Genomic DNA, 26,849 nt, shown 5'->3' with positions numbered 1-26,849 from the left:
ACCCTTCATGAGGGATGATGCACTAAGAGATGGCACGTGGCGGACACCAATCCTTCTCCAGCTACTTCCCAGGCCTGGTGAAGCACCAGGACAGCAAGGACTTCTGGTGCTGCACCCTTAACTCTGGGTGTTATCTTGGGGCAGCTGAACAACAGCATTTTTCTCTCCAAGGCAATTTCCAGCCCAGGTCAGCTCCTTTCTGATCTCCTCCATCCCTCCTCTGATCTGCTCTGGTGCTCCTGGCCCCATCCTGTGCTCCCCACAGGGCCCCAGCCTGGCACTGATGCTCAGCAGAGCAGGTTGGCTGCAGGACCATGGGGTGACTGCACACTGGTTGTGCTGCTCAGTGAGGGACACAGATGCAACTGGCTGGGCTGCACTGTCACTGAGCTCTTTCCTGGGGGTCTAAAGCTCTGGAATGGGTTCAGAGCATTTCTTGTGACTCACTGGGTTTTCCACTCATTTGGGTTCAGCAATCCCTTCCTTGTCCTTCAGGTGCCTGGAGATTGGTGCAGGAAGACATGGACTTAACCCTTCCCAGGGACAGAGGTAGGATGATCAGCCCGTAATTCTTCAAATCCTCCTTCAGGCCCTTCTTGAAGATCTTCCTTCCCCAAGGACCTCAGAATTTCTCTGATTTTGCTGTCACTTTTGAAAGCACAATCCAGAATCACGGGCAAGGGTGACGTAGCAGACAGGAGCACTTGCAATGAGCCGTCCCAGCAGCTGAGATGAATCTCACTGGGCCACTGGGGTTGTTCCTGGAGTCACACACAGAAATGCCAGGGTTCCATCAGAGCTGGCCTCGTGGACTCCTTATGCACCCAGGGATGTTCAGAGACAGTCTGTCCCTTTTACTTACAGAGACAGGAGTCACATTGTACCTCTGGCTTCCTGTTGCTACCCCAAAGGGATTGGAGGCACCTCAGCTCCACATCATGAGAAATGGACACGGGGACCTCAGTTCAAGGAAGAAGATCCCAGTGGGTGGTTTCCCGTGGGCTGTTACTCCCAATGTGAAGTGACCTCGAGACAGGCCTTCATGCAACCCCCAGGAATAGCTGATGGCGTTTCTGCTCACTCAGGTTCATGCCATCTCACGCACATGATGTGCATGCTCGCATCTCATATGTACAATGCAAACATGGACTGCTGACCTGCTCATTCACTGTAATTCCATGGAGGGAAGAACAACCTTGGTGTGCTGGGGAGAGAGCCCAGTGCTGGAAATGGTGGTTGTGAGGGGCCAGTCCATGACGATGCCCTGGGGCAGCTTCTGAAGTGTTTCCAGTGAACATGGGCACAGCCCAGCCCCTGCTCTGCTGGTCCTGCAGGTCTCTGGCAGGAGCCTGGCTGTGAGAGGACACTGCTGTGTGCCAGCCCTGCACACACACACTGTTCAGATACACAATGGCGTTTTATAAGTGGGTGACTTTTGTAGGAATAAGCTTGAGAGAAACATTGCAAGAAGATATAAACCATCATGCACCACCCAAAAAAGATCACTTTTCCTTGTGCAAGTACTGTTACTGAGGCCAGGTCTGTCACAGCAGTGCCCATTGCCTGTCCCTGCCTGCGCCCACAGCACTGACACACAGCAGGATGGTGACCAAGCTGCCAGAGCACTCAGGCCTTGCACCAACACCAGGGATGAGAAGGAGAGTGTGGGAGTGGAACCAGAACAGCTCTGGAAGAACAAGCGCTGCTGCTCCCTGGCAGGGCTGCCACGCTGGACTCTTTTCCCTCCTCCCATGGACACAAGAATTGTCCCTGCAGTTCCATAAGACCTTGCAGGAAGGATATAGTGAAAAACAAGTCACTAAAGAGCCCTTTATTCTTTTTAGAGACAAGGAGAGCAGTGCTGCTCAGTTAAGCAGCCAACAGTTATAAAAGAAAAGCCAGCAGTGAATTAGAAAGGGGTTGACAACATTATCACAATAAGAAAACAACCAACAACAACAGAAAATCCAGTTGACAGGCTGGGCTTGTAATTAGCTACATTAAAACTCCTGTATAGAAGAAGATGGCCAGTTTATTGCTTCAGAAAACAGAGGGATATGAGTTTGCACAGGGCATCCTTGAGCTCCTGGTTCCTCATGCTGTAGATGAGGGGGTTCACTGCTGGAGGCACCACCGAGTACAGAACTGACACCACCAGGTCCAGGGAAGGAGAACAGATGGAGGGGGGCTTCAGGTAGGCAAATGAACCAGTGCTGACAAACAGGGAGACCACGGCCAGGTGAGGGAGGCAGGTGGAAAAGGCTTTGTGCCGTCCCTGCTCAGAGGGGATCCTCAGCACGGCCCTCAAGATCTGCACATAGGACACCACAATGAAAATGAAACACGTAAAAAATAAACAGGCACTGACCACAAGGAGCCCAAGTTCCCTGAGGTGGGAGTGTGAGCAGGAGAGCTTGAGGATCTGGGGGATTTCACAGAAGAACTGGCCCAGGGCATTGCCCTTGCACAGGGGCAGTGAAAATGTATTGGCCGTGTGCAGCAGAGCAGTGAGAAACCCAGTGGCCCAGGCAGCTGCTGCCATGTGGACACAAGCTCTGCTGCCCAGGAGGGTCCCGTAGTGCAGGGGTTTGCAGATGGCAACGTAGCGGTCGTAGGACATGACGGTGAGGAGACAATACTCTGCTACTATCAAGAATGCAAATGAAAAGAGCTGTGTCGTACATCCTGAGTATGAGATGGCCCTAGTATCCCAGAGGGAGTTCGTCATGGATTTGGGGACAATGGTGGAGATGGAGCCCAGGTCGAGGAGGGCGAGGTTGAGCAGGAAGAAGTACATGGGGGTGTGGAGGTGCTGGTCCCAGGCTATGGTGGTGATGATGAGGCCGTTTCCCAGGAGGGCAGCCAGGTAGATGCCCAGGAAGAGCCAGAAGTGCAAGAGCTGCAGCTCCCGTGTGTCTGTGAACGGCAGGAGGAGGAACTGGGTGATGGAGCTGCTGTTGGACATTTGCTGCCTGTGGGCGTGAGGACCTGTCATAGGAGGAAAAGATAGTGAAGGTTTAGATGAGACTTCTCTGGGAATAATCAAACCCATTTCCAACAGACCCTCCCACAAAGAGACACTTTTCTTTTTCCAGGAGATCGTCCTGGCTGGAGCCCTCGTCGGTGCTTGATGAATGTGCAATGAAGAGCAGGGTCTCTGCCCAGGGGCTCCTGAGGACTCAGCCTGACCCTGTGTGATCGGGTGGGCAGGGGCCAATCCTGGGGTTCAGCTTTGTCAGCTGGAACCGCTCCTGGTGCAGAAGGGACTGTCAGCATCTGTACCCCCAGGCCTGAGAAACTGACTTTGAGAGGTTTGGTGTTTCCACAGCTGCTTCTGCCCTCCCACCCTGGGGAGTGTTGTTGGGTGTCAGAAACCCTCAGCATTTCTGCTGCACTCAGGGAGAACAGAGCGAGTCCTGCGAGACCAGAGGATGCCTGTGGGTCGGTGCAGAGTGAGGGCAGCTGCTCTGTCCCTCTGTCTTGCTCCAGCTGCCCTGGGCTGGCACCTTTCTGAGATGGGGGCTGATCACACTCCCATGTTACCCTGAAAAACCACCAGGCACTGCTGAGAGCAGAGGGATCCACCTCAGACCATGACAGGTCTCATCCTTTCCTAAGGTCTCAGCACCCCACATTTAGCCCAGGACACACACAGCTCATTCCCCAGCCCCACAGACTGCATTGCCCACAGCCCACAGGTCAGAGCAAAGCTGGGACACGTGTGCCCATGGACACACCTGCAGGAAAGGACCCACAAGCTCAGGCTGTGACTCTGCAGCTGAAACTGCCATCCCCAGAGAGCCTGACAGCAAGAACAAGATCCCAACAGCAGTGACCCAGAGCAGGGGAGCGAGAAGGAAAATGCGGTGAGGGTGGGTGTGAGAGAGGCCAGGGCAGAGGCAGCCGGGCACTCAGACAGCGTCACCCTTCCCCAGCTGTGCAGCACCTCCCAGACACCAACACTGCCGGGCAGCTGCTCTCAGCCCCTGTGCTCTGCAGAGGAACTGGAGCTCTGGCTGCACAGGAGCTGCTTCATGCCTTGGAGCCCCCGGCCCTGAGGGCAGAGGCTTTGCTGGGTGGGACAGGAGGCCAGGGGGCTGCTCACAGGAGGGATCTGCACTGCAGGGGATCACAGGGACTTTTCTCTGTTCTCCCTCCCATAACCATTCCGGGTTTGGTTTCCTCTCATTTCTGATCATTTCCCTGCTGCCTGGAGATTCTCCCCTGGGAGGTGTTTCCCTGTCCATGTCTCTTCCCTGTCAGTGCTCACAGACCATCCCACCCTCTGTGCCCTCCCCCTGGCCCTACAGATCCTGCCTGTTCACAGGGCACTGCCTGGGGGCATCTTCCTGTTTGCAGGCTGGAAAACAGGACAGGTCAGACTAAGGCTGACGGGTCCAGCCAAGGTGATGCAGGTGCTGTGCACAGGCAGAGGGGTGGGGAAGGGATGTCATGAGCCTTCTGGCAGATGTACTGATCACTCAGAGTTGCAGTTAGGAGTCTCAGTGACTTGTTTAAACATGAGAGCTCGTTTTCATTTTATCCTTTCCTGCACCCCCCACCCCTTGGGAGAGGAAACTGAAAAGACAGGCTCAGGAAAGCTCCTTATCTGCCTGGCAATCCTTGCATTGATCTTCTCCTTGAGGCATCCACTTGGAAAAATGCTGGGGGTGATCTGGATGTGTGAACAACCCTGACCCACACAGCACCCTCTCCACAGCAGAGGCACCTTTCTCACCCAATAGGGTTTGCTCCTCCACCACATCTTCTCCCCTTAGTGTTGCCGGGCTCTCCCGGGCAGGCTGAGCGCTGACCCTGGCAGGCGGCAGAGTCCCTGCCCGGCACAGCCCTGGGGTGCAGGGACCCTGCTCTGCAGGACAGCCCTGGGCACTCCTGCCTGCACATTGACATTTACACCCCACAGCCACCCTGGGGAGAACGCAGCATTCACGTCTTGTCACTCTGACAGTGCAGAAGGCAATCCCTGCTCTGCAGCACATCCTCTCCTCTGATCAGAGAACCTCTGAGAGCTGTACTTACATCTCTCGCAGGCTCTGCAATGTGACAGCTTTCTGAGATCCTACCAAGATTTGCAGATGCAATGCCCTGCAGCCACAGGCTTCATATCTGAGAGGATTTCATTTCCAGTGAACTCTCAGCATCCTCCCAGCCCAGACTGCGTTTCCCTCTCTGTGCCCGGCTCCTGTGCCCTCGGTGCTGCAGGCAGAGCCCTCAGCCCTGCTGCGTGTGCAGAGGAGCTGCTCCTGGGCAGAGCTGTCTCTCTGCAGCGCTGCCGCTGCCATGAGCTCCCTGTGTCCCAGGAGCCCAGCCCAGCTCAGCAGCACAGGAGCAGCCCCAGGCGCTTTAATGACCCCTCTGGTGGGTTTGGTGCTGAGTCCATGGACATCAGACCCTTAGGGGAATTTGATGAAACCTCCCAAGAAGTCAAAGTCAGAATCAAACTCCAAACTTTCTTGTAATGTTAATGGGTCCCACTGAAGGACACTACTGAGCAAATGTCCCCAGGGCCCGTTAGAGCAGAAAACTGGAGGCAGTGATGACATGTCAGGAAAAGCAAAGTAAAGGTGTCTCTGATGCTGAGTAAACCTGAATGTGTTTCATTAATCAAAGGGCAAAGCCCTGACCCCCAACCCTGGGGAGTCAGATCCTGTCCCTCCCACGTTGCCCAGGGCCCTTCCTGGGACAGTGTGATGTGGGGCTGTGCAAGGCCAAGGGCAGGACTATGGTCCCACACCTCCCAGGTTCCTGCCTGGGGACAAGGAAGATTTTGGATCTCATTGACAACATCTTCCTGACATGGGTGACTGAGGAGTCAGTGGGGTGAGGTGCCCTGTGGGACTTCACACTTACAAACCAGAAAGAGTTGGTCAGGATGGAACAGTCAGGGATGGAAAGTGGAGCTGAGGCTCCTGGGAGATGAGAACAAGGCCAAGAGCAGGATTTCAGGAGAGCAAGCTTTGTCCTGCTGAGGGACCTGCTTTGGTCATATGGGATATGACCTTGGTGTCTGCAGAGCTTTTCTCTCCCATCTCCTCCCTCCTCTCTCCCACCTGCTGTTGTGCAGCGTTTTTTACCCTTTCTCAAATACAATATCCCAGAGGTGCTGCCAGCATCACTGAGTGGCTCAGAATTGGCAAGGAGTGGGTCCATCTTGGAGCAGCTGAAATCGGCTCTGACATCAGTCAATCTCCTGTTGTCTTCTCAGAGAGGTAGCATTACAGAACAGGAGATGGGTCACTTTACCGGCTCCCTGAACACAAGTATGTCTGTGCTGTGGCACCTGAGACTGCCAGGGACACCCACCTCTTGGTCCAGAGGTGTCTGACTCCTCTTAAGGTGTCCTGGACTATCTCCTGATTCACATGGTGATTTAGGCACCCACTTTTATGGCATATTCAGTCTTTATCAGGAGACGCTCCATACGGATATGAACTGGAATCTGCTGTTACCACCTGTTCTGGAAATGGAGGGAAGGGCGAGCAGGGAAGGGAATAGAAGAAATTTGGCTTTATTGCTATTTATTATGCAAATGCTCTCTGTTTGGATGTTCCTGAAATCTCCCTAATCATCCACACCAGACTTGAAGCCTCTAGGAAAATGCTGCACAGAGCCTTTGCTTGTAAGAGCATTTTAGATGTTAGTGAGCTCTCTGCTGCCATGATCCTGAACTGCAGATACTGAAAGAATGAACAACCTCTGATGAAGTGAAAAGCAGAAGCAAACCCCAAGTTTCTGAGGGTGTTTGGACCCCATGAAGAGCCATCACTGACACAGCTGTGAAGGAAACAACCAGTGCAGGTCCCTGTCCCTGGAGGCTGCTGAAGGAAAGACTTGGAGACACTGGTTCCAGGTGGTGAGGGCCATGTGGAGGTGGCTCTGATGCCATGTCAGCCCTTGATGCTTGTTCATCACCAGATGGCTGAGCCCTGACCCCTGGGACCTGGTAGATCTTTCTCCAATGTTTTTCAAGGCTTTTCCTGTGGTCAGTGTGAGTGTTTTGTGTTTTGGGGGTGGTGTTTATGTCAAGTGCTGTTCCTTTAACTGCAAGGCTCTGGATTTCTGTGGAGCTGGAAATGCCTGTGAGCAAATCACAACTCATCCAGCTTCTTTCATACACCTGGCAATGGTCACCAGTTACCTCAATGTCCCAATCCCACACTTGCTTGAATCCTCTATTTGGATCCATACCCATCACTCCAGGAGGTTCATGGATCCACCAGGCTCATGGATGATTGCTGAGGACCATCCAAGTGTGGGCAGCGTAAGAGAGGAGCAGAGCAGGGTCAGCTCATGGGCCATGACTGAGCACAGCCACCCCAGCAGCAGCCGTTCCCCATCTCCCAGGCACAGCCATGCCCACAGCATGCAAATGGCACTGCCATACAGGATTAGCCCAAGAGAGGCCTTTCTTCCTTCCATATTCCCAGGAAGATCTTCCTCCTGTTCCTCCTCCACCTGCAGACATCAACTGCTTTCCATTTCTGGGCTCAGACATGGCTGGAAGGGTTCACTGAAGCCATCAGCCATCTCATTGCTTCTCCCTACATGCCCTGACCCTCTCCCACACCTACAATGGCCAATCACGGCTGCTCAGGCCTCCCGCTCTTCAGAAGAGGCCTCGAGCTTCTTGGTTCTTCCTGGTGCTTATTATGAACTTCCTCGCTCTCTCCAGAGTTCATGATGAGCTTTCTTGTCCATAACAGCCCCTTTATGACCATGTCCTACTAAATGGTTGTGTTTGTATGATCATTTGTGCAGAAAGGGCAGTCACAGGACAGCACCCAATATGTCAAACTGATGCCCAGTGAAATGCCGTAAAGCCCTGATGAGTTCCCCCTGTGTCTGTGTCTCTCCTGGAAGGAGTCTGTCCCGAGAAGGGGATCCAGCTCCTGCCACTCTCTGCAGAGGCACATGAGCAGTGTCCATCACCTGGGGACACAAAGGGTGACGTTTGCCAGACCACCCTTCATCTGAACCACACAGATGTGTGCTTGTGGATGAGGTATGGAGCCTTATAGTGCAAATACCTATTTAATTCTCATTGCCAGAAAGCCTACCACAGATACAGAGTATTATTTTACAGATATTTAAATATAAGCATATAAAACTGACATTCCTAGACAAATTACACAAACACTTGAAGGAGTATTCATGCCTTTAACATGATTATCCACAGAAGTCCCACCAGCTTTGCATCTCAGGAAATGGGATCCAGAGTCCAAGGGCAGGATGGTTTGGGCTCTGTGCTGGGATCTGGAAACTGAAACGTGCTCCCATCTCCCAGCCCCCTGCCCTCCTCAGTGAGGGTGTGAGACATTCTGCCAGCGAGGGCTGAACTCACAGCCATGACCAGTATCTTATGTCCAACTGCAGCCAGTGGTGTCCTGCCAGCTCAGGATTGGAGCTTCCATTGCTGGAGGTGTTTTAAAGACGTGGAGATGTGGCACTTTGGGACATGGTTTAGTGATGGACTGGGCAGTGTTTGATTTACGGTTGGACTGCATGTTCTTAAGGCTCTTTTCCAGCCTAAATGATTCTCTGATTCTCTGATTTGGGTTGAAACCGTTTCAATCCCATCACCTCCAGGTTCACTCAGAGGCTGCTGTTGTGTGGCACAACTGTCCTGGCTCTCCAGGCAGGTTGGGCACTGGGTTGGTGCCTGCATTGGCAGTTTTCCCCTTCCTGGGGTAAAAGGCTGTTGAGCAGAGACAGTTGTAGAGATTTGGGTCTCAGGGGTTTGCAGCAATCCTGTCAAACTCTGAGCAGGATGAGCTTTGGAGCCCAGGAACAATGGAGATGCTCTGAAGGATGTTTGTGAACAGTGGTACTGTCACTGATAACAGTAACAGGGAACTCCTTATTCTCACTGATGATCATGATGACCTAAATCTCTTTAATTTCAGTCCGAACAGTCATGATTTAAATCTCTTTAATTTCAGTCCTAACAGTCATTCTTGCTTTTCCAAGCATCTACTACACCTCAGCAGTAGTGTATTGAAAGAATTTCTTAGAACAATGCTTTTTCTCTCACTTCTTTTTTGTTCTAATCATTTAAAGAGTACACCTCTTGGACAGAATTACCCCAAAATTGTGCTTCTTTCATTATTTTTCTACTTTTTAATAATTTCTTATGTGGTGTGTTGTGGGGGTTCCATAGGAGAACAGTTTACTTTTGAGACAAAGAAGGCCAATGAACAGATCCCAGGTCAGTGCAAAGGCCCAAAGGAGGCCAGAATCTTTATGTGTGTGCCCTGACACACACTGTCACTTGCATTTCCAGTCTCTGCAGTCCCAACAGTGCAGCAGAGTCTGGAGTTCTGAGCTCCCTTCATCTGCCCCGTGTGACACGTGTAAAATGGAACTACCCCAGTGCAATGGCTGGTTTTGATTCTCTTCACAGCCTGAAGCACCACATGGGTCAGGAGACAAGCCAGGATACCCAACCAGGACTCACATGCTCTGCTCTTACAGTTCAGGTGTTCCCGGGAATCTCAGCAGACATGTCACGCTGATATCTGGGTTCAAGGAGCTGGTCAAGTGTCTCATCTCCATTTCTGTAACGGTGGCTTTGCTGCCTGGCTGCTGTGCAGACTCTGTACATGGATGCTGACAGCTCTTGAACAACCTGCTACGAACAGATTAACAAGGGGGGATGTTCTTTCTGCAAGGGCATTAGACCCTGGATTGGGGCAAATGAAAAGGAATGCAAAAGTTGTGGTCAGGACAGTTTGGGGGCACTTGCAAAGCAGCCCTACACATGTGAATTGTTCCTGTGCTCAGGGAAAACCTGAGAGCTGTCCCTAAATTGAAAACATGAAGGGGAAGGAAGGACAGTGCCATTCAGGCTCAAAGGGACCTCGGGAGGTGTCTTGACCAACCTCCTGCTCACAGCAGGGTCAGACCAGATTGCTCAGGGCTTTATCCAAACACATCTTGGTCACTTTCTGGGACAGAGTGGGTGCGCACTCCTGGGAAACAGCTTCCAGTGCTGGACTGTCCTCAGGACTGGAAAGTTTCTCCCTTTCTACAGCACCTTTCCAAGCCCAACCACCCAGATTGTTTTTACCCATCTACTCACACACTGACACAGATCATAATATCCTATGTTGGACACAAGAATGTTGTGGGGGATGATGCTGAATGCCTTGCTGACTACCAGGTAACGGGCCATTGATGTTCTCCCCACATCCACAACCCTGTCTTTTCCTCACAGAAAGCAAAGAGGATGGACAGGCACAACCTGCCCTGGGCAAACCCCATCACCTTCTCTTCCAGACACCCAGAAATGGGGTCCCAGTGGACATGCTCTGGGGCACAGCCCTTAGTTCCCCTGCTCACCCATTGGCCATTTTGAAAAGTGCACACACTGTGTGAGAGCTGCCAGTGGTCAGGGAGTCCCCCCAGTCTCCATGAGCTTTCCAAGATGGGGGAGAGTGGCCTCACTGTGACATCGTCCTGCTGTCCCAGCTCCTGGGATGCTGCCCCTGCTGTCCCATAGACTGGAGAGGATTGTGTTAGTTCCAGTGACCCCTGACTTGATCCCCATGCACTGCTGCTTGTTCTCCACATACCCGTCTCAAGTCACAGAGGCCTGGGACACATTGCTGGTGAAGAGGGAGGACAAGAGAACACAGGGATTCTCATCTCTTTCCCTTATTAAATTCATCAGTAGCTACAAACTGTCTTTGTTTCACCTTTAAGTGTTCCTGCAGTAGTAACAGCTCATTATGGGGCCCTTGAATTGCCTTATAGGTCTAGACTGAGTTTTGATCTGGACTGTTGGTGTGCTTGGAGGCTGCTGTCCTTGAGACCAGATGAACTCACTCCTGCCACCCTGCCTGGCAGTTCATTCCATCCGTGTCACAGCTCTGTCTGCAGCACTGACAGCTCCAGCTCCCCAGTCAGGTCCCTGGCTGAGGACATTGCCTCACATCTGGGCTGAGCCACCCCAGCTGTGGCACCAGCCCAGCTCTGACCTGCACAAGAAACCTGGTACCAAGTGTCCAAGAGCCCATGTGTGCAAAGGCTTTGAATCAGAGCACAGACATCACATTGCCAGAGACTGATGAATGTCTCTGTAGACCTGGGAGTATAAAACCAGAATAAAATGCCTGAACTCATTCAACTGAAGATATTCCTCCCCCAGCTTGGAGGAATTAGATCCTTTGCTGTAACATTCCTGGTGTCCTGTCTAATGATGGGACAAGAAAAGTTGATTCTCATACTAATTCATTGTTTTATACAAAGAACACAATGATGTGTCTCTTCAGAGGAGAGAGAATCAACATCACCGATTACTTCAGGTTGTTGGAGCCCCAGGGACACCTGGAGGGAGCCCAGAGGGGACAGAGAAAGGGACATCATGGGCTGCTCCTGTGCTGCTGAGCTGGGCTGGGCTCCTGGGACACAGGGAGCTCATGGCAGCGGCAGCGCTGCAGAGAGACAGCTCTGCCCAGGAGCAGCTCCTCTGCACACGCAGCAGGGCTGAGGGCTCTGCCTGCAGCACCGAGGGCACAGGAGCCGGGCACAGAGAGATTAAAGGCAATGTGGGGGGTTGGTTGCTGAGGATTCAATGAGACAAATCACAGTTCTAACACGGTAAGTCTCTGGCTGTAGGACAATGCAGCTGCATTTCCTGGAGGGAGACCCTAAGCTGGTACATTCCACAATTTACAGGATCTGTCAGGTCTCTCTCAAAGTATCTCTGTTGTAGAGGATAAGAACACACTCCAGAGCAAGGAACAGGGAATGACGACAACTTCTGCTGAGCATGACTACTGGGGGAGCACCCAGGGGTGCCCAGGGCTGTCCTGCAGAGCAGGGTCCCTGCACCCCAGGGCTGTGCCGGGCAGGGACTCTGCCGCCTGACAGGGTCAGCGCTCAGCCTGCCCAGGAGATCCCAAGAACACGGAGGGGAGAAGATGTGGTGGAAGGAGCAAACCCTATAGGGCAAGAAAGGTGCTTCTGCTGTGGAGAGGGTGCTGTGTGCGTCAGTGCTGCTCACACATCCAGATCACCCCCAGGTTTTTTCAAGGGGATGCCTCAAGGAGAAGATCAATGCAAGGATTACCAGACAGATAGGGAGCTTTCCTGAGCCTGTCTTTTCAGTTTCCTCTCCCAAGGGGTGGGGGGTGCAGGAAAGGATAAAATGAAAATGAGCTCTCATGCTTAAACACGTCACTGAGACTCCTGAACTGCAACTCTGAGTGATCAGTCCATCTGCCAGAAGGCTCCTGACATCCCTTCCCCACCCCTCTGCCTGTGCACAGCACCTGCATCACCTTGGCTGGACCCGTCAGCCTTAGTCTGACCTGTCCTGTTTTCCAGCCTGCAAACAGGAAGATGCCCCCAGGCAGTGCCCTGTGAACAGGCAGGATCTGTAGGGCCAGGGGGAGGGCACAGAGGGTGGGATGGTCTGTGAGCACTGACAGGGAAGAGACATGGACAGGGAAACACCTCCCAGGGGAGAATCTCCAGGCAGCAGGGAAATGATCAGAAATGAGAGGAAACCAAACCCGGAATGGTTATGGGAGGGAGAACAGAGAAAAGTGCCTGTGATCCCTGCAGTGCAGATCCCTCCTGTGAGCAGCCCCCTGGCCTCCTGTCCCACCCAGCAAAGCCTCTGCCCTCAGGGCCGGGGGCTCCAAGGCATGAAGCAGCTCCTGTGCAGCCAGAGCTCCAGTTCCTCTGCAGAGCACAGGGGCTGAGAGCAGCTGCCCGGCAGTGTTGGTGTCTGGGAGGTGCTGCACAGCTGGGGAAGGGTGACGCTGTCTGAGTGCCCGGCTGCCTCTGCCCTGGCCTCTCTCACACCCACCCTCACCGCATTTTCCTTCTTGCTCCCCTGCTCTGGGTCACTGCTGTTGGGATCTTGTTCTTGCTGTCAGGCTCTCTGGGGATGGCAGTTTCAGCCGCAGAGTCACAGCCTGATCTTGTGGGTCCTTTCCTGCAGGTGTGTCCATGGGCACACGTGTCCCAGCTTTGCTCTGACCTGTGGGCTGTGGGCAATGCAGTCTGTGGGGCTGGGGAATGAGCTGTGTGTGTCTTGGGCTAAACGTTGGGAAAGGAAAGGATGAGACCTGTCATGGTCTGAGGTGGATCCCTCTGCTCTCAGCAGTGCCTGGTGGCTTTTCAGGGTAACATGGGAGGGTGATCAGGCTCCATCTCAGAAAGGTGCCAGCCCAGGGCAGCTGGAGCAAGACAGAGGGACAGAGCAGCTGCCCTCACTCTGCGCTGACCCACAGGCATCCTCTGGTCTCGCAGGACTCGCTCTGTTCTCCCTGAGTGCAGCAGAAATGCTGAGGGTTTCTGACACCCAACAACACTCCCCAGGGTGGGAGGGGAGAAGCAGCTGTAGAAACCCCAAACCTCTCAAACTCAGTTTCTCAGGCCTGGGGGTACAGATGCTGACAGTCCCTTCTGCACCAGGAGCGGTTCCAGCTGACAAAGCTGAACCCCAGGACTGGCCCCTGCCCACCCGATCACACAGGGCCAGGCTGAGTCCTCAGGAGCCCCTGGGCAGAGACCCTGCTCTTCATTGCACACTCATCAAGCACCGACGAGGGCTCAGCCAGGACGATCTCCTGGAAAAAGAAAAGTGTCTCTTTGTGTGACAGGGTGGGAGGGTCTGTGGGAAATGGGTTTGATGATTCCCAGAGAAGCATCATCTAAACCTTCACTATCTTTTCCTCCTATGACAGGTCCTCATGCCCACAGGCAGCCAATGTCCAACAGCAGCTCCATCACCCAGTTCCTCCTCCTGCCGTTCACAGACACACGGGAGCTGCAGCTCTTGCACTTCTGGCTCTTCCTGGGCATCTACCTGGCTGCCCTCCTGGGCAACGGCCTCATCATCACCACCATAGCCTGGGACCAGCACCTCCACACCCCCATGTACTTCTTCCTGCTCAACCTCGCCCTCCTCGACCTGGGCTCCATCTCCACCACTGTGCCCAAATCCATGGCCAACTCTCTATGGGATACCAGGGCCATCTCCTATACAGGCTGTGTTGCGCAGCTATTTTTGTTTGTCTTTTCCATTTCAACTGAGTATTTTCTTCTCACAGTCATGTCTTACGACCGCTACGTTGCCATCTGCAAACCCCTGCACTACGGGACCCTCCTGGGCAGCAGAGCTTGTGTCCACATGGCAGCAGCTGCCTGGGCCACTGGGTTTCTCAATGCTCTGCTGCACACGGCCAATACATTTTCACTGCCCCTGTGCAAGGGCAATGCCCTGGGCCAGTTCTTCTGTGAAATCCCCCAGATCCTCAAGCTCTCCTGCTCACACTCCTACCTCAGGGAACTTGGCCTTATTGTGGTCAGTGCCTGTTTAGTTTTCATGTGTTTTGTGTTCATTGTGGTGTCCTATGTGCAGATCTTCAGGGCCGTGCTGAGGATCCCTTCTGAGCAGGGACGGCACAAAGCCTTTTCCACCTGCCTCCCTCACCTGGCCGTGGTCTCCCTGTTCATCAGCACTGGCATGTTTGCCTACCTGAAGCCCCCCTCCATCTCTTCCCCATCCCTGGACCTGGTGGTGTCTGTTCTGTACTCAGTGGTGCCTCCAGCAGTGAACCCCCTCATCTACAGCATGAGGAACCATGAGCTCAAGGAGTCCATTAGAAAAGTGATTTCATGGGTGTTTGTCTATACTGATCAGCATTCCATCACTGTCCACAAATGATGTCTATTTGTATTCCAGTGCAGGCCTGTACCTTGTTTTATCCCTCTTAATTTGTTAGCATTACCCATATTGTTATTTGTGGTTTTTATGTTCCTACATAATTGTTTGTGTTTAGCTGACTATCCTGAAAAATGTACCCATTATTAATATTTTTAAAACACGTGAAACCTGTATAACTGTTTTCCTAACACTGTTTCAGAGCTTGGTCTCCCACAGCATCTCCGTAATAAAATGACATCTCCTCTCAGCAGTTCCTCAATATTTGGTTGTTGTTCTAAAGCTGATCTCAACAACAGGCCCAGGAATTTCACTCAAAAGGGCCTGAGGTCAAAGCTCGTTGTCACGTTGGTAGCTGATAGACAACAGAGTTGTGGTTTAAGACACAACCCTTGTTGTCTGTTGACAGTGGAGAAGGAGAGTGGTCATGAGATACAGTCAGACTGGGCTGTCCCAGAGCATGATGGGGCAGAGGACAATCCTCCAGGAGAGGACTCTGGAGCTGCCTGGAGAGCCCATGAGATACACATGTACCTGTGTGCCTGAGGTGGGCAGCCACTGGAGGCCACAGAGTGAGACATGGCCCAAGGTGGAGTCAACCCATGGCAAAGCACTAAATCCAGGTATCTGCAGGGAAACAAAGATGGAAACAGCCCACCCCACACAGACCCGTTCCAACAGGGAACAGCACCTTCACAGTCACCACACCAACAGCAGCACCTACACAACCATGAGCAACAGTACTGAGCGTGTCCTGTTCCTCCTCTCAGACTGAGCTGCTGTGAAGGTTGCACAAGTTGTCTGCACATCCCGGGTAGAACTTACCTGCAGTTTCACACACCCCTGTGGTCCCTCCAGTGTGGACCTGGGGTTTGGGTCAACCCAGACTCATAGATATTGCCCACTTGGCCATTCCAGCCCCAGGTCTCTTCATATCCTGGTGTTCCCTCTTCCTTGCTAGCCTCACTTAGACCTGACCAAGAAAGCGTGTGCATACATTTACACCCAAACACACACACAACAGTGAACCCACTCACACAGTAAATAGCCAGGAACAGAGTTTAAGAAATATTGTAGTTTAACCCTGGTCATCAGCTCAGCACCACACTTTTGCTGTGGCAGGATGAGGGGAAGATCTTAAAAGTAAAAGAAAACTCGAGGGTTGAGATAAAGACAGTTTAATAGGTAAAGCAAAAGCTGTGTGCGCAATCAAAGAAATATAAGGAATCTGTCCCCTGCTTTGCATTGGCAGGTGGGTGTTCAGCCATCTCCAGAAAATCAGGGCTCCATCACACATAGCAGTTACTTGGGAAGACAAACGCCATCACTCTGAGTGTTCCCCCCTCACTTCTTCTCCCAGATTTATTGCTGAGCATGACTTCATGTGCTACAGAAGATCCCTTTGGTCAGCTGGGGTCAGCTGTCCCAGCTGTGTCTCCTCTCAGTTTCTTGGGCACCCCCAGCCTACTCTCACTTCTCAGCGTGAGAAGCAGAAAAGGCCTTGACTGTGTGCAAGCACCGCTCAGCGCTGACTGAAACATGGGCGTGCGATCAACACTGTTTCCATCACAGGTTTAAAACACAGTGCCATAGAGTTGCTACGAAGATAATTAACTCTACCCCAGCTGAAACCAGTCTAATAAGCAGGACAGACCATGGTGATCAGGCAGGGGGGGTGGCCAGAGCAGCACTGACCAGCCACCTCCCCATGAGCAGCTGGTCACTTGAATCCCTCTCCTCCCCACTCTTCCACAAGCTGCTTCTTCCACGATCCACCTTGATCCCTCCCTTTCTCTGCCCCGGTCTCCTCAACAATTCATAACCGTCATCAGTTACTTTTTCCCCAATGGGCTCAGGTTTCCTCCACTTGCACTCAAATTTGATAGTTTGGATTCCATTGCCTTGGTCCTCTGGTCCCTTCTCACATCCCTCACTTTCTCATGCACGTCCCACAGTTTCCCATGGCACGTACAGGTGGCTTCACTCCAGGGCAGGGCCTCACCAGGGGCATGGTCATTTGTCTGCAGCCTTCCCATCTGGTGTCCTTGATGACCTCATGATACCTGCCTACCTCTGGCCAATCACATTGCTGTCACGAGGTGACCTCACAAGTGATAATGCATCCATGTTTGCTTGGCCTACATCTGCCCCAGGTAACTGCAATAGAAGTGGCATCACAACCCACCTCCAGCCGTGTCATCTTCCCCTTCTCCTGCATCTCCCGTCTCCCAGGCTCTCAGCACTGCTGGGTGTGTTTTCCAGCATCCAGGTGACATCACTAGGCCTGACTCACCACATGCCCAGCTGGGTTGTTCTCAAAGACGGGACTTCAAAATGTACCTCCCTCCCATGACACCTCACCTTGCATCATCCTCTTCTGGCACCAGGGGTCACCTCACAGCCAACCTCCAGACACTTCCCCTGCACCTGCCTCTCCTTTCTCCCACCCAGCACTGTCGTTTCTGCTGGGCAGGCAGCACCGTGCTCCCCATGGGGACTGCAGAGCCCTGGTGGGACAGCTCAGTGGTGGGAGGGCAGCCAGGGGTGGTCAGGGCTCCTCGGGAAGGCAGGCGGGTGGATGAGGAGCTGGAGATGAGCTCTGTGCAGAGGGGAGCCTGGTGTGCACAGAGCCTTGTCTTGGAGGAAGCCTCATGGTCACAGGTCCTTGATTACATGGCAAGTTGGACCATGGCTTGGTCTGCTGGGAGGGCAGCAGCACTGGGCACAAGCAACCCAGGAGGCTCCTGCAGGTGTGGAATACAGCATTTTGAGACAAACACGGACGAGCTGACGAGGGCTGGTCTCCTACTGACAGCAAGGTGGATCAGGCCGGGGATCTGAAGGATGAGAGCGGCCATGGCTGCAGTGACCATGAGATGGTGGAGAAGCAGGACAACTGCAGAACAAGAGTGCAGTCCTGCAGGAGACCTGATTTCATTACTGGAGGATCTGCTTTGGCTGTCCTGGAGAACAAACAGGCTGTGAGTCCCTTTTCAGGGGCAATGTCCTCAGAGCCCAGGAAGAAACCAATCTGATGGCCAGGGAGTCCAGCAGGGCCTGGCAAGAGGTCAGCATGGACGAACAGGGACCCCCTGACTTAGGAGATCAAACAGCAGAAGGACGTGCAGGGAGGCTGGAGGGGAACAGGCTGCCCAGGAGACAGACAGACTGACAGACACCTGGCCTGGGGGTGCAGGGATGGAGCCGGCAAAGCCAACGCTGAGCAGTGGCTGAAATGGCCGTGCAAGGGGAGGGCACCCAGGAGGGCTTCTCCAAAGATGTGGTCAGCACAAGGAAGGTGGCTGAGGGCACCCTGGTCCCAGTGGCCAGTGGGGCAGGGGACAGGTGACAAAGACAATATCAAACCAGCAATTTATCTGAAGAAAGATTCTTCCTTGGAGAGTGCTGGTAGGAAATATAACTGGACACACTTATACATTTTACTATATATTTACCAACACATAAATATAATATTTTCCTTATGATCACATAGAAAGACAGAGAACACGGGTCTGTTGAGATCACTGTCAACATGGCCACCTAAAAAAAGAACAGTTAAATTAACCTTTTTATCCCTCTTTCCTCCATCAGTCAAGAGTGGCCAACAGCTTCCAGCATGACTCACTGTGTGCCGAGGGTAAAAAGTGGCACTGACAGCCCATGGCTGTGCATACTTTGGTGCCTTCAACTCTGAAAGACACAAGGATTATCTTTCTTAATGTTGTAGGGTTTGGTAGGATAGAAATCTAGAGAACATTTCTTAAAAATGGAGGGAAAAAGAATCCAATTGAAAGATGTAGAGTGAAGGAAATGTGTTCTTGCAACTTTAAACATCAAACGTTGTTGGTGTTGTAATTCTCCTTCCTTTGTTTTGAATACTCTAAATATCAGTGTTTTCCCGTTAGATCAAAATGAGACTTTTCAGGATGTGCATTAAGAGCAAGAGGAGAACTTCTGATCCTCCACTACATTTCCCTTCTCAGCACTCTCTCTGTTACCTGTGCATCTCATCTCCCTCATCCTCCAGGTATTTCCTCCTGCCCTGACTAAACTGACCATGTCTGAAGTCCCATTTCCAGCAGCTGATCTGCATACAACACTTGCGATTGCTCTCTGGGTTTCCCTTCCTCTTACTGTTTGATCACTCACACACTTGTCAACAATTCAGTTGCTGCTTTCAGCTTCAAGGAGTTAAAAGCTTCCTTGTCTTTCAGTAGTCTGTCTAATTCTGTCTTTAGCCAACTCTTTCATTGTGTTTATTTTATAATTTCCTTTCTGTCTAAAACATTTCTTGCATGGTTCTGCCTTGGAGAAGGTGAACCTCAGTGGTGGCAGCTTGTCCTTGGTGTACAGTTGAGGAGTGTGTTTTCTTTTAATCATGACTCTCATCAGGTGTGTTTTGTTTGTTCAAGGGTAAAGCAAAGTCCCTGTTTCCTGTGTGCACTTGGGTCTGCAAGGAGAGCAGGTGGGAGCTGGTGCAAAGGAGCTGGCACATCCAGCTGCAGACTGCAGTGAAGTCTGGTGTGAGGAAAAGGGATGCAAGGCCCAGGGGCCAATGAGAGAAACGATGGGGTTGGGGAGGTGAGGAGCAAGGTTGTCCACACGGTGTGAGACCTCAAGGGACATCTCCAGCCAGTCCAGACCTCCTTAGGAGAGACCCTGGATCAACATCAGACAATGCTGCAATCGCATCCTCTCCAAACTGAAAAGGATTAAAATACACCCTTTACAATAGAAAGACTTTTTTATCAGAAGCTTTTTGAAATCTTTCTCCATAATTACACAAAGAAAACTCTCTAATTATACAAGATTGGAAGGAAATTACAAGAAGAGACATGGTTTGTTAGAGCTTTCTCGAGTGTAATGAGCCCCATGGTGCATTGGGTGCTGAGTCCTTGAACATCACTCAGGTGCTGAGAGGAGACTGCACAAACCTTTCCAGAAGTCAAAGCCAGAAGAAAAAAGCACTAAGTTCCTTGAAGTATTAATGAGTTCCACTGAGGGCAAGTACCAGCAAAGCCTCCCCAGGGACTCGTTAGAGCAGAGAATTGGAGGCCATGATGGCAGATAAACAAAGGGAAACGTGCAGGCAGCTGAGGTGCTGAGAAAACCCTGGTTTAGTTGGATGAAGCAGAGAGGCCAAGGCCTGACCCCCAGCCCCTGGGAAGGCAGATCCTGTCCCTCCCACATTGCCCAGGGCCCTTCCTGGGACAGTGTGATGTGGGGCTGTGCAAGGCCAAGGGCAGGACTATGGTCCCACACCTCCCAGGTTCCTGCCTGGGGACAAGGAGGCCATGAGGCCCCTGTGCTGCAAGGACAAGGTGTCTCCTCACAGGCATCAGAGGTGCAGACAACAGCCACAGCCAAGGGGAGAAGGAGCTCATGTCTGGTGGGGCTTTCAGCCTCTTTACATCCCGTGATCATCCCCACGACAGCCTGTCCTGTGCTGTGTCATCCCCTGCACCTCTGTCCCTGCAGGCTGGAGACATCCCCCCTGCTGCCCCACCTTGCTCTTGTCTGAGCATCTTCCTTCCTTTGCTGAGATCTCTCCATCCTCCCCAGCTGGTCCTTGAAGCACAAAGCCTTGGGCTGATGCAGACTCCCTCTGCTGACCTGCTCCCCCACAGCACTGCCCTTCCATCACATTCCTTTCTGCTCATGTCCAGCCTGGACCTCCCCAGCTGCACTTTGGCCATTATTTCTTTCTCATGCTCTTTCCCACTGTGGAGAAACATCCTCCATCTCTGAAACCGCCCTTCAAGCACTCTCAGGCTACTCCTGCACTGCTGCAGCCTCCCCAGTGCTGCTGGGCCAAAGCAGCCCAGGTCCCTCAGCACCCCACACCATGTGCACAAGGTGCTGAACCTGCCTTGGCACAGCCCTGCACTCTGCAGTTCCTCCCTGCTGCTCCAAACTGGGAAGCCGCACACTGGCACACACCCGTGTGTGTGGGTCACACCAGTGCTGAACCGAATGGGACGAGAACTGCAGGTGTCTGGGTCCCCACGCTCCTCCTCATGCAGCCCCGTGTGCAGCTGCCTTGTTCATGGTGAGCGTGCACCACGGGCTGGTGTGGGGACCTTGTAGTGCCCAGGCCCTTCTCCTCAGGGTCACTGCTCAGCGTGTCAGGTCCTGCTCTGTCCTGATGGATGGGGTTGTTCTCCTGCCCCGATACAGAACTGGTCACTTCCCTTTTTAAATCTTTAGAGCTTTCTGATGGGTGAACACCAGATTTTCTCAAGGTCTGCACTCTCCCTTGACTGAAGCTCCATTTGTTCAGCTCATAATGTTTGCATGCAGACGGCTTATCCTGATAAGGGTGTCTCTCCCAAGATACCAGGATGTGGAGTTGAAGGGCACTACAAATACCATCTCCTGCAGAAACTGTGGGGCCTTGGGCATCTTATAGTCATAATGCCAAAGGTCTGGACTTTGAAGTTTCCCTTCATATGAGAGAGCAGCAGGAATGCGTGGAGCTCTGCCTGGGGACAGACGATGTCAGCTGAAGGTTGAGCAGTCAGCATGAGAGGGCAGAACAACATGGGCAATGTTGAGGTGACTGGACATCACCTATACACTCACTGATGAGGAAGAGGAATGAGATGAGGCCTCCTTCAGACAAATGAAAGAAGCCTCATGTTTCCAGGCCATGTCCTCGTGGCAGATCTGAGATACCCCAATATCTGTACGGTACCGGCCATCCAGGAGGGTTTGGAGCTCATTAACAACATCTTCCTGACACGGGTGACTGAGGAGTCAGTGGGGTGAGGTGCCCTGTGGGACTTCACACTTACAAACCAGAAAGAGTTGGTCAGGATGGAACAGTCAGGGATGGAAAGTGGAGCTGAGGCTCCTGGGAGATGAGAACAAGGCCAAGAGCAGGATTTCAGCAGAGCAAGCTTTGGCCTGCTGAGGGACCTGCTTGGGTCCTATGGGATATGACCTTGGTGTCTGCAGAGCTTTTCTCTCCCATCTCCTCCCTCCTCTCTCCCACCTGCTGTTGTGCAGCGTTTTTTACCCTTTCTCAAATACAATATCCCAGAGGTGCTGTCAGCATCACTGAGTGGCTCAGGTTTGGCAAGGACTGGGTCCATCTTGGAGCAGCTGAAATCGGCTCTGTCTGACATTGGTCAAACTCCTGTTGTCTTCTCAGAGCGGTGACAGCTGTAGCACACCTATACTCAGCCCCACTTCCAAGACTTTTCCATGTAAACCAAGTACAGGGTGACAACATGTTCGGTGTTACAAACTACTTGATCATGGAGAAGAAATGGAAAAGATCTTCTGTCAGCAACCTGAGGAATCCTGCAGTCAATGAGCAGGTTCCTATGAGGAACTGCAATTGCCCTGGCATTCATTGATCAGTCAAAGCTGTAGGTGCCAACATTCTAGAAGATCTTGGGACAACTTCTAAATGTGGCTGCCTGGTGGGCCAACAAGGGTGATGCTCACCTGAATCTGTAACTGGGAAACAAGGAAGAACTGGTGAGGGATGTGAACATCAGTGTCCACCTTGGCTGTTGTGACCAGGACACAGAGGGGTCCCAGGCACCAGAGGGGAGGGAGGAAGGCCAGCAGCAGAGCACAGGCTGGTGGGCTCCAGAGGAGAAGACTTGGACATACTGGGGGATGGTGGGCAAAGTGGTGCCATGAAAGTAGATCTGGAGGGTGAAGGAGCTCAGGAAATATGATCACCTTACAGGACAGCCTGCTCCAAGCACTAGAATGATCTCTCCAAGTACCCCTGAACAGAAGCATTTATCTTGTGAGGCTGCTCCTCTGAACTGATGGAGCTCCAGGGCACAAAGGCAGCACACAGAGGTGGGAGCAGGGGAAGCTGCAAAGGAGGAATTTAGAAACCTTGTCCATGGATGTGGGGATGATGACAAAGCTGCCCTGGACTTGATACCTGCAGGGGAGGCTGAGGGCAGCAAGATGAGCTGATACAGCTTCCTTACCAAAAAAGAATAGACCAGGGTTAAATAGACCTGCTGCTGAAGTTCATAAGAGTAGAATCAGACGGGACTGAGGTTCTTCATGGCTTCTTTGCCTCCATCTTCACCAGCAAGATCTCCTGGGCCTTTGTTCCTGAAGGCAGGAGTCTGGAGAACACCCAGCAGTGGATGGGGCTCAAGTCAGGGGTGACCTGAGCAAACTCAGACACCGTTACAGAACAGGAGATGGGTCACTTGACCAGCTCCTGAACACAAGTATCGCTGTGCTGTGGCACCTGAGATTGCCAGGGACACCCACCTTTGATCCAGAGGAGTGTGACTCCTCCTGAGGTGTTCTGGACTATCTCCTCATTCAAGTGGTGATTTAGGCACCCACTTTTCTGACGTATTCAGTCTTTATCAGGAGACACTCCATATTGATATGAACTGGAGTCTGCTGATACCACCTGTTCTGGAAACGGAGGGAAGAGCGAGCAGGGAAGGCAATAGAAGAAATTTGGCTTTATTGCTATTTATTAAGCAAATGCTCTCTGTTTCGCTATTCTTGAAATGTCCCTAATCATCCACACCAGACTTGAAGCCTTTAGAATAATGATGCACAGACCCTTAGCTTGTAAGAACATTTTATATGCTAGTGAGCCCTCTGCTGCCATGATCTGGAATGCAGCTACTGAGAGAATGAACAAACCTCCAATGAAGTGAAAGGCAGAAGCAAACCCCAAGTTTCTGAGGGTGTTTGGACCCCATGAAGGGCCATCACTGACACAGCTGTGAAGGAAACAACCAGTGCAGGTCCCTGTCCCTGCAGGCTGGTGAAGGAAAGACTTGGAGACACTGGTTCCAGGTGGTGAGGGCCATGTGGAGGTGGCTCTGGTGCCATGTCAGCCCTTGATGCTTGTTCATCACCAGAATGGCTGAGCCCTGACCCCTGGGACCTGGTAGATCTTTCTCAAATGTTTTTCAAGGCTTTTCCTGTGGTCAGTGTGTGTGTTTTGTGTTTGGGGGTGGGTTTTATGTCGAGTGCTGTTGCTTTAACTGGTTGTGTTTTTATGATAATTTGTACAGAAAGGGCAGTCACAGGACAGCACCCAATATGTCAAAACTGATGCTGAATGAAATGCCGTAAAGCCCTGATGAGTTCCCCCTGTGTCTGTCTCTCCTGGAAGGAGTCTGTCCCGAGAAGGGGATCCAGCTCCTGCCACTCTCTGCAGAGGCACATGAGCAGTGTCCATCACCTGGGGACACAAAGGGTGATGTTTGCCAGACCAGCCTTCATCTCACCACCAAGAGCAGGGACAGCGCCCTGGGCCTCCTGGGCACAAGGACAGCCTGGGGGCCAGCAGCACCCCGAAGTCCTTCCTCCAAGGAGTGCTGGGTGCATGGGCAGTGGGTGGGTGGGACACTGGGGGCCCATGTCACCTCCGTGTCACAATGCGACCACGGGGCAATGCTGATGTCACAATGCCCCGGGGCAGTATAAAAGGGAGCAGCGTCCCGTGTCTGCTGCCAGAGCTGGCCTGGAGGCAGCCTGAAGACATCGGAGAGGAAGTCCTTGAGGAGCCGGTGGAATCCCTTGACAGGGGCTGAAGGAGGAAGAGCTGGACGAGGCAGCTGGAGTTTCTCTGCTGCAAGGCCATCTCCCAGCAGGGCAACCTTCCAGGTTCATCTGATGGATGATCATCCTTTTCAGATGGATAGCAGTAGCCAAATGAAGGGAATGCCTTCTTGAGGAGCACTGCAGAGCTCACCGTCCTGGTGGAGTGGGGAGCTAGGGTCAGCAGCTGTAGGAAGTGGAATGCAGAGTGGTTTGAAGGGGGCCCGGTGCTCTCCCGGCCACCAGAAGGTAGATGCGTCGTTGGCACAAGGTGATGGAACGAATGGCTAATCTGGGCAAGGTTACAAGTGTTTGTCAGCAATTTCCTCAGCATGTACTGCTAGTGAAAGGAGGGAGAAGTAGAAGAAGGAGAGAGAAGAGGGAGAGGGAAGAGGTGAAGAAAGGAGGAGAGGAGAGGAGAGGAGAGGAGAGGAGAGGAGAGGAGAGGAGAGGAGAGGAGAGGAGAGGAGAGGAGAGGAGAGGAGAGGAGAGGAGAGGAGAGGAGAGGAGAGGAGAGAAGAGAAGAGAAGAGAAGAGAAGAGAAGAGGAGAGGAGAGGAGAGGAGAGGAGAGGAGAGGAGAGGAGAGGAGAGGAGAGGAGAGGAGAGGAGAGGAGAGGAGAGGAGAGGAGAGGAGAGGAGAGGAGAAGAGAAGAGAAGAGAAGAGAAGAGAAGAGAAGAGAAGAGAAGAGAAGAGAAGAGAAGAGAAGAGAAGAGAAGAGAAGAGAAGAGAAGAGAAGAGAAGAGAAGAGAAGAGAAGAGAAGAGAAGAGAAGAGAAGAGAAGAGAAGAGAAGAGAAGAGAAGAGAAGAGAAGAGAAGAGAAGAGAAGAGAAGAGAAGAGAAGAGAAAAGACATCATCATCCTATCATTCTATCCTTCTATTATTCTGTGGTCTTCTGGGAGGCATGACCAGCCTGTGGGCCGAGGAGCCAGGTCTCGCTCAAATGCTCAGGGAACAGCCGATCGCCAGTGTTGGGGTCAGGAAGGAATTTTCCCCCGGGGCAGACTGGCCCTGGTCCCCGGGGTTTTTTTGCCTTCCTCTGCAGCATTGAGCATGACCACCTGTCAGAGCTCCTCGGGGCCTTTTGGCTCGGTTCATGCCCACTGCTCTTGCCCTCCAAGGCACCACTCGTGCCCTGGCTTTCTCGGGTTCTTTCTCCCAGGGCAAGTTTGCAGCAGGAGCCAGCTCTCCTCCTTCTCCTTCTTCTTTTAAAATTTGTAATTTTAATAAAATAAATATAAATATTAAAAAAAAAAAAAATCTGTTTCCAGTTGTATCCTTTCTGTATGTGTCCCTGAAACTGTTTTTGGATCTAAAACCTGTCTGGCATTTCAGTCGAACAGTCCCATCTTTATTGGACTCCTTGTGAGCGTACAGAATAGAGCAGCACAGCACAGCACAGCATGGTTGTGCTCAGTAGCTGTGCCTGGAGCACGATGAGCTCTGAGCCAGGCCTGAGGACTCCATCCAGGAGAGCCGCTCTCTGCAGGGCAGGGCCCAGGCCCGTCCAGGAGATGGGGCAGAGACAGGCACACACACCTACAACATGGCTCAGGCAGGCACCAGAGGTCCCAGGCTGAGCTGAGACACGGCCCCTGGGCCCCTGCAGGAGATGGTCCCCAGGGAGGCCGGTCCCAGCCACTGAGGCCTTTGAGCACCCCAAGACCCTGTAGACACGGATGGCTGGCAGCTTTGGAGACTGAGTCTTGGCCCAGATGGACCTTCTCTCTGATCAGGACTTTTGTTCTCAGATTCTTTTCTTTAGGTATGTTTTTTCCAAAGCAAAGATCTCAGGAATTACTAAAAAGGAGAACAAGGAGAAAAAGAAATCCATGTCACACACCACACGCTATCCCATGTGTGTATGAGTTTTGACGCAAATGTCCAAAATGGCAGTAGCTTCCTTACTCTTTCAGTACTCAAAAGAGTATCTCTTAAAGGCTTTCCATAAGTTCTGAACCTCTTCCCACCAATCAAGGTAGGCAAATAACTCCGAGAAAGGTGCAAGTCACACAGGAGGTGTGGAAGGTTTACCCTGCGGCTGAAGTGCATTTTGCATCCCCTGTACAGATGGCCAACGGTGGATCTTGGTTTGGGTAGAAAAGGAAACATGACTGCAGTAGCAGCAATGGACTCTTTTTGCTCATTTGGGAAGAGTCATCATTTGCCTGGCTGTGCTTTGGGAATGGATTCAAAGCGAGTCTTATTTCCATGGCGGTCTGTTGGCACTGTCCAGCGCAGCCTATGGCTCTGGTCACACTGGGGATTTTCTCCACGCTGCAGTGGTTGAAACCATCCTGTTATCCCCCCAGAAAAGGCTTTGTGAGCCTGGTCCTCCTCGCTGTGGGGCCTCATGGACATCAGCTCTGGTGCAGAGAGGGGACAGCTACCAGGGCTCTTCTCTTGGTTGCAGGGCTGGTTTCTGCCATGACTGGAGAGAAGAGCAGGAGCTTTGTCCTGGAGAGCCAAAGGGCAGAGAAGGCATCAGGGACAGCCAGCAGCTGTGCCCAGCACGTGGACACCAAGGGCAGGGACAGCCCCCTGGAACTCCTGGGCACCGGGACTGCCTTGGGGCCAGCACCTCAAAGGCTTCCTGCAAAGG

The 26,849-nt window shown here is 52.3% G+C and overlaps 2 protein-coding genes across 2 annotated transcripts; one reads left to right on the top strand and one right to left on the bottom strand.

Moving 5' to 3' along the window:
• Positions 1 to 2,000: 2,000 nt before the first annotated feature.
• On the bottom strand, positions 2,001 to 2,584 carry LOC135577727 (olfactory receptor 14J1-like; the record flags this gene model as incomplete). The annotated part of the gene is made up of 2 exons (XM_065047847.1): positions 2,001 to 2,009; positions 2,123 to 2,584. Coding segments are annotated over 2 exons (471 nt in total), but the record flags the coding sequence as incomplete, so codon positions are not given.
• An 11,157-nt stretch (positions 2,585 to 13,741) lies between these two features.
• On the top strand, positions 13,742 to 14,701 carry LOC135577755 (olfactory receptor 14A16-like). Its single transcript, XM_065047876.1, has one exon. The coding sequence runs from the start codon at positions 13,742 to 13,744 to the stop codon at positions 14,699 to 14,701; it is 960 nt and encodes a 319-aa protein (XP_064903948.1).
• Positions 14,702 to 26,849: the final 12,148 nt, after the last annotated feature.

Source organism: Columba livia, unplaced genomic scaffold (genome assembly GCF_036013475.1).
Source record: "Columba livia isolate bColLiv1 breed racing homer unplaced genomic scaffold, bColLiv1.pat.W.v2 Scaffold_135, whole genome shotgun sequence".
NCBI lineage: Eukaryota > Metazoa > Chordata > Aves > Columbiformes > Columbidae > Columba > Columba livia.
The sequence above is the reverse complement of the archived record's forward strand: the minus strand, read 5'-3'. Positions and strand labels throughout refer to the sequence as shown.

Coding starts and splice junctions, on each gene's coding strand:
- LOC135577755 (XM_065047876.1), top strand. CDS start 13,742: ATGTCCAACAGCAGCTCCATCACCCAGTTCCTCCTCCTGCCGTTCACA.